At 36.6% G+C, this 14,225-nt stretch overlaps 2 protein-coding genes across 6 annotated transcripts; one reads left to right on the forward strand and one right to left on the reverse strand.

Moving 5' to 3' along the window:
* Positions 1 to 5: 5 nt before the first annotated feature.
* Positions 6 to 2,766, forward strand: LOC111894268 (high mobility group B protein 6). The gene is made up of 7 exons (XM_023890343.3): positions 6 to 595; positions 1,040 to 1,165; positions 1,270 to 1,547; positions 1,656 to 1,761; positions 1,860 to 2,096; positions 2,161 to 2,264; positions 2,404 to 2,766. The coding sequence occupies exons 1-7, from the start codon at positions 161 to 163 to the stop codon at positions 2,615 to 2,617; spliced, it is 1,500 nt and encodes a 499-aa protein (XP_023746111.1). The 5' UTR covers positions 6 to 160; the 3' UTR covers positions 2,618 to 2,766.
* Positions 2,767 to 3,517: 751 nt separating this feature from the next.
* Positions 3,518 to 7,544, reverse strand: LOC111894281 (uncharacterized). 5 transcript variants are annotated; one of them, XM_042899965.2, is made up of 9 exons: positions 7,476 to 7,544; positions 7,198 to 7,381; positions 6,593 to 6,654; positions 6,313 to 6,445; positions 6,118 to 6,190; positions 5,877 to 5,942; positions 5,561 to 5,773; positions 4,115 to 4,210; positions 3,518 to 4,031 (listed from the first exon to the last, which is right to left on the reverse strand). In XM_042899965.2, the coding sequence occupies exons 2-9, from the start codon at positions 7,374 to 7,376 to the stop codon at positions 3,867 to 3,869; spliced, it is 987 nt and encodes a 328-aa protein (XP_042755899.1). In that variant the 5' UTR covers positions 7,377 to 7,381; positions 7,476 to 7,544; the 3' UTR covers positions 3,518 to 3,866. The 5 variants fall into 5 exon arrangements, 4 of the variants coding, with proteins under 4 accessions (XP_042755899.1, XP_042755898.1, XP_042755900.1 ...); XM_042899964.2 differs by lacking the exon at positions 7,476 to 7,544 and having other exon boundaries at positions 3,522 to 4,031; positions 7,198 to 7,469; XR_006188990.2 differs by lacking the exon at positions 7,476 to 7,544 and having other exon boundaries at positions 4,016 to 4,031; positions 4,115 to 4,226; positions 7,198 to 7,466.
* Positions 7,545 to 14,225: the final 6,681 nt, after the last annotated feature.

Below are 14,225 nucleotides of genomic sequence, written 5' to 3' on the forward strand. Positions count from 1 at the left end.
GGAAAGTTGTTCAACGGTAAGATTTTCAAATTTAGGCAAATCATTCCGAATTCCAAAAGATAACCGTTAGAAAGTCACCATAAATCCCTCAAGCAATAACTACACAGTGCACAAACCAACAAAAGATCCTCCTCTTCACACTGCAAATTCAAATACCCAAATGGCCGACGTCGCCACAGCGATTCCCATCGTTATTCCGACAAAGAAGAGAACCAGAAAGCCACTGCACCCCAAAAACTCTTCACAGAATGAATCTAACATTGTCGCCGGAGCTATATCTCAGCCACCATTGGCGTCTGATCACATCTTTGCCGGAAAAGAGAACTCCGACAGCCTTTCTCAACACAAATCTCCAAAGATCAAGAAATCAGGAAAAGGGAAAAATCATCCGAAACCCGAAACAGCATCAGTTTCATTTGAGAAAGAGTTGCAGGAAATGCAAGAGAAGCTTGAAAAGATGACGCTTGAGAAGCAACAAGCAGAGGATCTTTTGAAACTGAAGGAGCAAGAACTCGAGTCACATAACAGAGAGCAAGAGAAAGTTAAAATGGAGCTCAAGAAGTTGAAGAAGTTGAAAGAATTCAAACCCACGATGGTATGTCATTAACTTTTCTGAAACTTCCATCAATCAGGGTTTTCGATAAATAAGTGATTTCAACCAAGAGAATACATTATTTTCTGCATGCAAAATCTTGATTTTAAGTTTGCGAAAGTTTATATAATCGATGGAAGTACTTGATCCTGGCACTAGGGTTTCCATCTTGAATTGGGAATTACTGGGAAACTCAGAATTAGGTTCTTTTGATTATCTGTTCTACATTTATAATGAAGTCTGCGTTGATTCTTGATTTTGAAAGCTCTTGATTCCGAAACTAGGGTTGAATCTTGAACGAGTAGTCGAGTACTGTTTTGAAACGTAGAAATAGGTTTTAACATATATTTGTTTCACATCTTTAATAATCTGTGTGCTTGATTCTTGGTTCTAGTCTTTGAGAAACTTGATTACCACTTATGAAAGTTCTTGATGATCTGTTCTCAGACACTGCCCGTTTTACACTCGTTGAAAGACAAAGATCAGGTGAAGAAGAAGAAGAAGAAAGGTTGCACAGATACTAAAAAGCCAGCAACTCCCTACATCATGTGGTGTAAAGATCATTGGACTGAGGCAAGCAACAATCCTTTTTCTTTAATTTCATGTTATATTTTGTAGGTAAAGCCTCTAAGCTTCGATAAATTGATAACATCATGGGGTTTTTATGATTTTTACAGGTCAAGAAAGAAAATCCAGAAGCAGAGTTCAGTGAAGTCGCGAACATTTTGGGGGCGAAATGGAAGACACTCACCCCCGAAGAGAAGAAGCCGTACGAAGAGAAGTATCAAATTGAGAAAGCGGCTTATTCAAAAATTGTGGATAATGAGAAAAGAGAAAGTGAAGCTATGAAGCTTTTGGAAGAAGAACAGAAACAGAAGACAGCTATGGAGTTGCTTGAACAATACATGCAGTTCAAACAAGAAGCAGAAAAAGAGGGAGATATCAAAAAGAACAAGTAATTATCTATTTACCCTTTTCAAGATTTGAAGCAAAAATAAAGTTTTTTTTGAATCAAGTACTTGAAGATTACTATGGTTTATGGATTTTCTTTTTCTGCGTACAGGAAGGAGAAAGATCCATTGAAGCCAAAGCGACCAGAGTCTGCGTATTTCTTGTTTATGAAAGAGAAAAGAGCAGCTCTGATTGCAGAAAGCAAGAGTATGGTCGAGGTAATTTGAGTTTAAAGATCAATTTAGTCAAAATTGTGTGTTTGTGTTTTTTATGAAGAACTAATTAAGGAGTTTGGTTCGTATTTTGGTGATGGTAGATTGCAAAAATCTGTGGAGAAGAATGGAAGAACATGACAGACAAGCAAAAAGCAGGGTATGAAAAAGTGGCCAAGAAGAAGAACAAGCAATATACACAAGAAATGGAGGTGTACAAGCAGAATAAAGAAGAGGAAGCTGAAAATGTTAAGAAGGAAGAAGATGAGCTTTTGAAGGTTCTAAAGCAGGAAGCTTTACAATTGCTTAAAAAGAAAGAGAAAACAGAAACCATCATTAAGGTTTGTGTCCCTAGCTTTTGCTGAGTTAGTTTTGGCATTTGTTTAATTGGGCCTTATTTTTTAGAAAACAAAGGAAGAGGAGACTAAGAAGAAGGAAGAGAAGAAGAACAAGAAGAACGTTGATCCTAACAAGCCCAAGCGTCCTCCATCTTCTTTCTTTCTTTTCAGGTAACTTCTTTTAGATATCCATTTCAAGATTCGAAGCACAGAGTAAATTTTTAGATACCCATTTTAAGATTCGAAGCAAAATAAGTTGTTTGATACTCAATTCAAATTCAATAATCATGTGTTGTTTAAAATGAATCAGCAAAGAAGCAAGGAAGGATTTGTCGAAAGAAAAGGCAGGAATGAGCAATTCCCAACTGACTGCTCTGATTTCCGTGAAGTGGAAGGAATTGGGAGAAGAAGATAAGCAGAAATGGAATGGTGAGGCTGCAGAAGCCATGGAAGCTTACAAGAAGGATATGGAAGAGTATAACAAGAAATGGAATGCAGTAGAGATCCCTAACAACGATAACTAGCACTTACTAATGGCCCTATCATGTTCAACTTGTTCTGTTGAACATCTATTGCCAATTTGCCATGACAATCCAAATTAGCTTTCTTTTTTATGATGATGTCTTTACTCTCAAATATTTAGCCACATATTGGAATTTCTTTCGTTTGCTTCCGTTGTCCCAAGAGGTGAAGTTTTCATTGCCAAATTCTGATGAGTCATAGAATGAAAATAGAACTCCAAGGCAGAATGTGTGACCTTTGATCCAAGAACGTAGAGTCCAAGGCAGAATGTGTGGCTACTAATATTTGTCACACAAAAAAAAAATCACCTTATTTTAAATTTTAAGTAAATTTCAAAAAGAATCGTTTAAAATCCGGTAAATTTTGCATTTGAGAAATTGATCAAACTTAGTGCTTTTGAACGTTTGAAGATATTTGATGTATGATGTTGGTTTGTGGCAGAATAAAGGTGTGTATATGTAAAAACATGGTATCACAATGGTACTGGGTGAGGCATACCCCCCCCCCCCCCCCCCCCCTCCCCGAAATTATTCTTCCATCACCAATATCTTCATTTCGTACCAACCATCCCTAAAATTATCTTTATCAAGATCATATATACCTACATATTCTACAATTCTTCATGAGGATATAGATTCAAATCATTAACAATGATAAGCATGTCTTAGTAATCGACATCTCCACATATAACATCATTATCAACATACTTATTACTCAAATAGCATCAGCAACCAGTGTTTTATACAACATGCGGAGTCACCATATGAGATAATAAAATACCTACTTGATATTTGCTTTCGGCACTTTACAATTTCAAGTACTCGTTTGGTTTCCACCAACCGATCGATTTTCGTGCAATACGCATTTACATGGACAATACAACATTTGGAAGCACTAAACAAACAACATTAATCAAGTGTTTAACATCACTGTTGTCGATTATCTTGAAAATATTTTCTAAACATATGCCATTATTTTCTAAACATAACTTTCTTGCCACCAAAATAGTAGGTCGATTTTAGCTACTAACCCCAAAAAAATGGACATTTTGTTAAATGTGTATCACTTTTTGCGAATCTTATGATTTTCTCTCAATTCTAAGTGTTAACTTTGACGACATGACCAATATCGGGCTAAAATGTACCGATGGCATGACCAATATTATAGAAAAAGCTAGACTACCATAAACCAAACGCCATAAATCAATGCACCTACCAAAAGCCTCTAAATCTATATGAATGTTGTATGAATCTACAACGTGTATCCATATGATACAAAAAGATGATACTCAATTGTTGACCCTCTCCCATTTTTATCATATATTCGTTTACTAAGCTTCAATCTTAGTATCCTTTCGGACTTGTGTCTCTTTTTCAGTATCATCTCTGACTTCTTCCTAAATTCCGCCCTATTCATCTGTAGACATTTGATTAAAAATTGTGAATTAATTTTAGAAAATAATAAATTGGCCAACAAATAATAAGTTTGATCGCACTTACTATAATACTGGTTTCAACATTTTGGCATTCTTCTTCTTCAACACTTTTGCTTTCTTGACCAAATTGAATTGCATCAACTTCTAGTTCACACGTGTTCTAGTTCACACGTGTTCTATAAAAATGTTGCGAGTTAGTTCTTCTATGTTGAGTCTTTATGTTTTGCACAAGTTTTAGGTTGCATGTGTTTATTCAAATTGTTGCCTTCTCTGCTATTTATACACTCAATCAACAAATTGATGCCAAAAATCAACCTCGAAATCTTCGTAGAACTACATGAATGGCAATCCCAGTTATCTTTTTTTTTAAAAAAAATATATTTGGCACTTGTGGCTCAACTTTTTAGCCACATATTCAAGTTTATCTCTCTTTTTTTCTTTTAGTATTTTGGTTGTTTGTTTTTATGCCACTTTCTGCAAAAGAGAAAGTAATACACGTCAAATTTACGTTGTTTGCTTCCATCGTCCCTAGAGAGGTTGCAATTTCATACACACCACTAATTATTATATAATATAACATCTGTGGCTTCTTTACTAAACCCTAAGATGACGAAAGAATCAAACCACTACTGTAAGGCACCCACTAAAAAAAAATACTAGTAGAAAAATAAGAATCCAATTCCAGTTTTGCAAAATGGGAATCCAATTCCCATTGTAGATCATATCGCTATAAATACATATGCCACTGTGTGTTTCCATGTGTGTGAGTGAGCAATCAATCAAGATTCAAGCCATTACAAAAAAAAAAAAAAAAAAAAAAAAAAAAAAAAAAAAAAAAAAATCACTAAACCAAATTAATGGCTTCAATCCAATGCCAAAGACCAGTTGACCACAACCACCACCAAAAACCAGTTGGCCCCACCAAAAACAATCCCCAAAATGCCCCTACCCAGAACAAGTGTAACCACACCTGCTCCTGCTGCCAAACTAAAGAGAATGAACACTCTTTCACCAACAAAGTCAAAGTGATGGCATATTCGGCAAAAGGAATGGCAAATTCGGCTTACAAGAAGGTGGCTGACCAGATGCACCACCATGATCAGCCGACAAACGCCGCCCCAAAACCGGCGGCAGGAGGAAAAAAGAATGAAGGGGCCATGAGCAACTGCATACCTAAGATAGGCGATCTCAAGAAGAAAGAGAAACACTCAAAAAAGAAGGAAAACAACTGCAATTGTAAAAAAGATGGAAACAGTAGCAGCAGCAGCAGCAGTGATAGTGACAATGACAATGACAACGACAACGCTCATGTCAAAAAACATCTTTAAGTGTGTAACAATAACAACTACTACTACTATCTTTCCTATGTGTTGTTATCTACTTTAATAAATGATAAATTAACAATATAACAGAACTTGGTAATAATATTAAGTTATAAATATTCATTAGGGAAATTAATTATGGTTGTGATGATGATGTTATATAGAAACTGTTACTCATACAGACTTACATTTTCATTCTTGATTCGTGAAACAAACATTGCAATGGATTCAGCAGCACGTTGTTCAGCTTCTTCATGAGTCATTCCAGTTAACTCAAGATTCTTTTTTGCAATTTGGAATGAGTGGTCACCATGTTCAATCACATGCAAATCATTTAAAGATTTCAGCTTCTGCCTCACTACTTCCAAAAGTTTCAGTGGACAGAAATTATCATTACTTCCCTACATCACACAAGAATAAAAACCAAATCTTGATGCTAAGTATCAAATTTCAAAAGTAAAGATATTAAGATAGGTTTTTTGAATAGTTTCATTTTTGTTTTACCTGTACAAACATGATAGGAGTTGTAAGTTTCATGAGGGTTTCGTCTCGAATGGCTCCATTTTTGGCCTGCAACATTATCAATCTTTTCAAATACATGCGGTCTACAACAATGTCAGCATTTTGCACATTTTTTATGTTTCATTGAGAATCTACTGTGGTGTAAAACTTGAAGGTCTGGATTTAAAAGAAAATGCAATATTAGACATCCAAACAAATAAATGAAGGATTTTTAGTAGGAAACCTTTAGTGGGTATCCCAAGCAAACTACAGCTAATGCCCCGATATCATTCTCTGCAGCTACCATACAACTGACTCTGCATGGAAATTAAAGAAACTCTTCTTTATCCATAATGACATTAGAGGAATGCTTCCTAATTGAAAATTTTAGATGCACTTTTCATATACTCCCATCATTTTCAAGTTCAGTTATCATTACCTTGAACCCAAGGATTTTCCTATTAAGATCAAAGGGTGCTCTGGGTATTTGGCAGCAACCTTTCTCACAAATTCCAAATGAAACCCAACAAGTTTTTCTGCATCTGGTGCAGCCTTTCTTCTACCAGAAATGTCTGCCAGAAGTCATAATCAGTTATCATAGCATTGTGCATGAATTTCAGATCAAGTGTATATGAAAAGCTAAAATGCATAACTTCATACTGCAGAAGGGTATTAGAATTAGAGAGAGATGTAAATGGATTAAACTGCTAATAACTCACATGGGTAGTCAAAAGTTACAACTTCGACAGGATTTAAAGCATTGGCCAACAAGGTCCTCCATCTGCATAAAACTCATGCCTGAGGTTCGATAGAAATCTTGAGGTAAGCAAAAATGAAGACCTAAGTAAACATGCATTTGCCCATTGACCCTTCTAGATCTCTAATGAAATTAGCATTTCAAATTGCAAAGTTCAAATCATAGTATTTCCAGGATTAGTAGACTTTTGACTACAAAAGTCAAACTAATCCTATGGGATATTATTAAAAGCCCCCAATATGTACAGACAAATTTTAGGCGCGCTCAGACTTCCGATCTGTAAGTGTGCGCTCATGGAAAGTGACGGCATGTAGCTGGAGTCGAACCATGCATTACAACACATTGGACATAATTTCCAGCTACTAACCACTAGCCAGCCCTATAATCTAATTGATGTGCATTATACAGATAGGCCACCCTAAAGGATCCTAATTTAGCCGAAGCTGCAGGGTCCGATTTTGAACTGATTTAGCAAAATTAGCATAACACACAGAAAATGTAACTAAGTCACGTAAATTTGTGTGAAGACATATGCATATATAGCAAAAGCAAAAAGTTCAAAAAGACCTAGTCATCCACTCGGAAGTTGAAGGAGCACCAGCTCCATGAGCAAAGACGACCACCAGCGGATTATGATTATAATTATTGAACTTCACCGACGAGCTTTCAGCTCTTCTGATCATAGGGGCACATTGCTGTACTACTTGTTCGTCGCTTTCCGTCGAACGCGGTCGCTTCGAAGCCATTTTTGCTGATCAAACAGAGATAAAGCGTAGGTAATTAGGTATAAAGTTGATTAAATTCAAATTGCTTTAGAATTTTCGGGGCGAATACGAAACCCTAACTTCTTGTCAGCTTATTTTTTCGCGCCAAATGATATCGGGCTCATCGGCTGGCTCGGCCGACGGAGAGTTTCTACTTCGGCTTAAAGAGAGTATCATTTGGGTTCATGCGAAGCATAATCAAGCCCAAATAGTTGGTATCTTTTTATTTGCTTTTCAAAATAATAAAATGATTTTTCTATAATATACTATAGTATAAAGTAGGGATGAGAGTGAGTCCAAATCCGGACCGATAGACCCGGATCTAGAAAACCCGGGAACCGGTTAACAAGATTTTGTAGGACCGAAAACCGAACCGGTATATATGAACCGGTTCCGGGTAAGGTACCGGGTAAAATTGGTCCAGAACCGGAAAACCCGTAAATATTAAAGTGGGTCGGATGGAACCGGGTAAAGTGAGTCTAGAACAGGAAAACCCGAGAAAACCGAAATTTTTTGGTAATTACTTAGTGGTTGAACTTTGAAAATTTTCAACTTTGATATCTCAACTTCAGAGGATTGTAAATCATTGAATATTAAACCAAAAATGACAAAATTATAGTCTAAAATCATGTACAAACTCTAAACTACACGTTGCAAAAAAAACCTCATGATAATTCGACTTCAAACGAATTAGATATGCATATTTTAAAATTTCATAGAATACAAAAATAAAGCTGAAAAAAAAAATCGCAACTTTGATATCCCGACATTGGGAGACTATAAATCAATGTATATGAAACCAAAATGACAAAATTATAGTCTAAAATCATGTACAAACTTTATACTGCACTTTGGAAAAAACACACACTATTCCGACTTCAAACGAATTATATGTGCATGTTTTAAAACTATCACATAATACAAAAAATAAATAAATAAATAAAAGTTGAAAAACATAAAATTTCCAATTTTAATATCCAGATTTTGAGAGATTATAAGTCAATGAATATAAACCCAAAAATAACAAAATTATAGTCTAAAATCATGTAAAAATTGTAAACTACACTCTGGAAAAAACCTCATGTCAACCTAGCTTCAAACGAATGAGATATGCATGTTTTAAAACTATTACAAAATACAAAAAAGCCAAAAAAAAAAAAAAAAAAAAAAAAACATAAAACTTCCAACTTTGATATCCCGACTTTGAGAGACTGTAAGTCAACGAATATAAACCCAAAAAATGAAAAAATTATATTCTAAAATCATGTACAAACTATAAACTACACTTTGGAAAAAACCTCATTCCAATCTGACTTCAAAACGAATGATATATGCATGTTTTAAACTTTTCATAGAAACCGGTTCCGACCCCTAAAATCGGTTCCAGTTCCTAACACGGTTCTGGTTCTTAAACCTGGTTTACCTGGACCCGAAACCCGGATTACCCGGATAAAGCCATTCTTTAAACTCAGGACCCGGACCTCAATTATATAGACTCATGATGGGTCTACATCATAACTCTGAAAATCACATGTTTGCTTCCCTTTCCTCTGAACACGAAAAGCTAGGAGAATATAACCACCAGCGTAGGTAGTGACACCCTAATCCATTTTTCAATCATTCAGCCTCCGACTGCAATCCTCAAGCTGATCATCACAACAAATTCCCTCTTGAGTCATGCGACTCGACTGGAACTACCTCGAGCAAGTCCCTTGACGCCTCAAAATCAACCAACTTACCTAGGTCTCCACCATTCAAACCCAAACTAACATGGCCACTAAGGCCCAAAAAATCACCAGATCCATCCTCAATAGCCGATAAATCGAAATAAGATGGTAACACATTGCAACGAATCATGGTGCCAAACCATACAATCTACCCTCAATCATCTCCTTAGAATCCCCGAAAATTTTCCTCGATTCGAGTATTGATCTTGTGCTTTCAGTAGTATGGACCCAATAATACCTTCACACCTATCCTTACTTTCCTCAAGAATCATCTTGATTTCTTTAAGTCAGTTTCTCAAATTGGTACTCCAAATACTCACTAAATAGTGCATCCAAACCCACTAAAACACTTCATATGCTCTCCTAGGCTCCTCACCTCACCCTGCCATCAATTGATGAAGAACTACAACCAATGTCAACCAATTACCTTATGAATACAATTACATGCAATAAAACTTAAAGAATCTTTTGACTAAAAGACCCAAACGTATAATGGTTGGAATCAGACAAGATTTCTGCAATAGGGTCAAGTCAATAACTCTAAGATTATTTAACCCTTGCAACATGTAAATTAACATGTTCACTTAATAGTTAATAGTTAACTTACATCAGTAAGAGACCCACAAAGCACAAAGCAAGTAGCATTCGGGCATCAGAAAATCTAACAAGTGCATCACCTAATCAGGCCATTCTATCCAATCATCTGAATTCCATACTAGCATGCAGTTCTAAAATCTCAACCAATAGGCATATAAAGGCATCTCTCCTAGCATTCTATCATGCAATCCTGAGAAAATCCTTATCCCGAATCTAACATGAAATTCTCATACCATACAACATATCAACATGTATGGGTATTGTGACAATCACATACTTTAGCTCGACTGATTGCACGCATCGCACCCCTTTTCTTCATTAAAAATGTTTTTTTATAAAATTGATTTTATTTTGAAAATATTACCAATTACTCGGTTTGAGTTCATACACACTCGAGAGTATGCCCAAAAATTCAGAGTAAATTTTTCATTTTTAAAACAATAATAATACAAATAAGTTGTTCCAAAACCAATCAAAGTGGTTACATTTAAACATTAGAGTAAAAATCATAAGTAGTCAATGCGGAAACTCTGGCGGATGCGGTGCAGCCACGTCGGGCCCTTCCATTTAGAACTGGAAGTACCTGAAACCATAAACATAAAACTGTAAGCACAAAGCTTAGTGAGTTTTCAAAAATATCACATATCATACATAGAATAGAGATTGCTATGTACCAACCATAGTCTTACCATATTCCATTATGCCATGAGTCGTATCATGGTCTTTCCTTGCCAAGTCGGGTGCTGAAACCCGAGTCTTACAAACAAGTGCCAAGAGCCACCTCCTGGTCCTCCATGTAAGTATCACAAAGACAACTAGCATTCTACATATAACTGTCAAGGTCCATACCCTAGTATTGCATACAAATTGTTGGGATCCATATCCAGGGCTTTCATATAATTATCAGGGTCCACCACTTGGTCTTCCTACATAACATAATCCAATGGGCCGACATTGGTGCCTTCGACCCATAAGTACGGTGAGGAGACTCACCTAAATCATAGCGTCGACTAAAATCTCATTCAAAAACACACCAACCACAACCAACAACTCTCACTGCCAAAAGATGGGTGCTAACGATCCACACAAGGCAAACCCTAAGTCTACCTTCTCAAAACAAAAATTTGACCAAAAGTCAACGGTCAAAGTCGATGGTCCACGTTAAGTCTAGTCAAATGCCATGTCGTGGCCTTCCGTGGCCACTATGTGTCTCTCATACAATCTAACCGACGGGGATTTCCAGTTGCCATGTCGTGGTGACCTATGGCCATGTCGTGGGCACAAGGTTTCCAACAACCTAACAACTTAAGTCGATTTTTTTATTCCAACAGTTCTAAAACTCAGATATGGTCCATTCAATGGTCTAAATCCAAAGAGATCAAGATCTCCAACCCTAGATCCAAATAAAGCCAAATACCACAATGTCTTAACCATTAAGCCCTTAATCTGAAAAAGTCATTAACCCCACCACTCCAGAAGGGTTTATAATATCATATCTTTCATAAAGGTGGAAGCTTTATAGATATGAATATCCAAAACTGGAGTTCTTATCATTTGCATGAGTTTTTTTGGTCATTTTTAGCTTATTCTGTGCCAACCATAGTCTTACAATTGTCATTATGCCATGAGTCATATCATGCTCTTTCCTTTCCAAGTTGGGGGCCAAAACTCGGGCCTTATAAACAAGTGCCAAGAGCCACCTCCTAATCTTCCATGCAAGTATCACAAAGACAACTAACATTCTACATATAACTGTTAAGGTCCAGACCCTGGTCTTGCATACAATTTGATGAAAGCCATATCCATGTATTTCATATAATTTCCAGGAGCCACCACATGGTCTTCCTACATAACATAATCCAGTGGACCGACATTGGTGCCTTCGACCCACAAGTATAGTGAGGAGACTCAACTGAATCACAATGCCAACTAAAACCTCGCTCAAAACCGCACCGACCACATCCAATAACTCCCACTGCTAAAAGATAGGTGCTGAATACCTCCTAACGATCCAAACAAGGCAAACCTGTGACAACCCGAATATTTCATATATATAATTTCTTCAGTCAAACATTTCATTTGGAAGTCAAATTCATTTTCCGTCATCTTTTAGCACAAATTAAAGTCCATTTTAGTATTCCGAGACTTTCACACTTAAGGATCAAGTCTTAGAAAACAACCACTAAAGCCCTAACACCAAAAATCATGCCATAACCTCCATAAGATGGAGTTTACAACCGTAAACATGGGGTTTATGGCAGTAAACTCCGGGTAGTAAACTCAGTAGTAAACCCGGTGGTAAACTCGGTAGTAAACCCGACAGTAAACTGTGGTAGTAAACTCCGGGCGGTGAACTCTTGTACATCAAACTCACCCTATATAAGGATTTATTAGACTTCATTTGCACACTTTCCAGTCTCTCACTCTACCCTCTCTCTCTAAAAACCCGATTTCATCCAAGAATCGTCAAGTTTTCGACCCCAAATTGTAAGTTCTCTTACCCTAGATTGTTCTAAAGCTCATTACATGTTTACATAGCTTGAAAATCATCCATGAGGCCAAGAACAAGGAGTTTACGACACAAGAACCTTCTTAGGCCGTAAACCCCTAAAAGTGTGCTAAAATTGCCCCAAATCTCTTCCTTAGGCTTAGAGACTAGCTTAGAACTTACCCTTGAAGTGTTTTAGACATTAAACACCAAGTTTGGAGGCATGAAAGAGGGTTTACGGCCCAAGAACATTCTTAGGCCGTAAACTCCCTCAAACTATGCAAATCAAGCCCTAAAGCCCCTATTTAGCCTTATACCTTCACCTAGAAACATGTAGGAGTGAGCTAAGGACCTCAAAATCGAAGTATAAGGTGTGTTCAAGGGTTTACGGTCGTAAACCATGGTGTTCACGACCGTAAACTCCCAAGGAGTGGTCCTAGGACCGCAAACTCCAAGGGAGTGCCCCTTTTGAACCCTAAACACCCTTCAAGCCTTGGAATTTACCTTGGAACCCTTCCTAGTAATGCAAGAGACTTGAAAACACACAAATACACTCCTCCCATGAGTTCACGGCCGTAAACTCATGGGGGAAGTGGTCCCTCAGCCGTAAACTCACCCAGGGTGAGTATTTGAGGAGTAAACTCCATAGTGAGGCCTAACACTCCTTCCTTGCAACCCAATAACCAATTCTAGCCCTTGACCAAAGAGTTTTTCTTTGCATTAGGATGTCTATATGTGTTTAATTAGTGTCTTAATCACTAATTACTTGTAAACATATGTCTTCATGTATTACTAGGGTCATAGAGTGTGTTCAAGTCTTTACTTGACACCAAACACTCATCCGACACTTACACCCGATCTACTCGCTATAGGTGAGTTCATACCCCTTAATTAACCTTTTCAAACGTTTTTACATGTTTTAGGGGGGTACAATTTAAATGCAATAGGTTTTAGTATCAAATCATATGTGATTTATAACTTGCAACCAAAAAGGGTTTTCTATACTTTTAGCTACTTGTTAATAAAACTGTTCTAGATAATTATCAAACGCATTTTCTATGTTAAATTGTCATTAAATTATTTTCAAACTGCTTTTAAATTACTTTCCTTTTAAACTATATCTACACCAATATATTTATATAAGTAAGACTTGAAGGGCTTAGTACCGATAACTCGCCTTATTTCCTGTTCTTGTTTGATTGCGGTCTTAGGGTATACTGTTATCCGTCCGACTGTCGTTGAATTCTTAGTTATATATCATATATATTTGTGTTAGATATGAAAGTCTTCATCTTATTCAATATCTTTGTAAATCAAAGGCTTGCAATCCCACACACTATTTAACTATAATAGGTATAGTTAAGACTACTGCTCGTTACCTCTATTACTATGATACTCACTATAATTACTACTATTACAAGTTAATGCATGTTAAAGAGAACACTCTATATACTATACTAAAAGTTTACTATACTATAATACAAGAGAATACACTAATCCATAATATAAGACACTATCCCTCTATACGGCACTCTACTGCGCAAATACCATGTAACCAGAGCTTCCCGGAAGAAAAGCAACACTACACGTATAGATCTATACATGACGGACGCTATTTCATCCCGACTGTTAACTACAATCCGAGCCGACTAGGCTCAGGGGTGGCACTACATCACTACACTACGTATGACCGGGAAGGTCATCGGACCCTCTATTATTACTCAGTTTGGTTACATGAGAGATCACATCCATATCCAAATTAACACACCAAGACTTAAATTCTAAGCTAACTTCCCGAAGTAAATAAAAATATATTGAAGTTTGTAACACTACTACAGCCAACCAGCAATACTTTTCCTCATCTACGTTACTTGAATGAAATTTATAACCTTATTTTTATAACTGAAAGTTTCAATGGAAATACTTTTACACACACGAAGGATTTAACTTACAAATGCTCAATTTTGGAAAATATAGGATTTTCTAGGGATTTATTCTATTCTCAAACAGTAATTACAG

Source organism: Lactuca sativa, chromosome 3 (assembly GCF_002870075.4).
Source record: "Lactuca sativa cultivar Salinas chromosome 3, Lsat_Salinas_v11, whole genome shotgun sequence".
Lineage (NCBI taxonomy): Eukaryota > Viridiplantae > Streptophyta > Magnoliopsida > Asterales > Asteraceae > Lactuca > Lactuca sativa.

Coding starts and splice junctions, on each gene's coding strand:
- LOC111894268 (XM_023890343.3), top strand. CDS start 161: ATGGCCGACGTCGCCACAGCGATTCCCATCGTTATTCCGACAAAGAAG. Junction 1,166..1,269: donor GTAAAGATCATTGGACTGAG/GCAAGCAACAAT, acceptor TGATTTTTACAG/GTCAAGAAAGAAAATCCAGA. Junction 1,548..1,655: donor GGAGATATCAAAAAGAACAA/GTAATTATCTAT, acceptor TTCTGCGTACAG/GAAGGAGAAAGATCCATTGA.
- LOC111894281 (XM_042899965.2), bottom strand. CDS start 7,376: ATGGCTTCGAAGCGACCGCGTTCGACGGAAAGCGACGAACAAGTAGTA. Junction 6,446..6,592: donor TGTAACTTTTGACTACCCAT/GTGAGTTATTAG, acceptor GACTTCTGGCAG/ACATTTCTGGTAGAAGAAAG. Junction 6,191..6,312: donor GGAAAATCCTTGGGTTCAAG/GTAATGATAACT, acceptor ATTTCCATGCAG/AGTCAGTTGTATGGTAGCTG.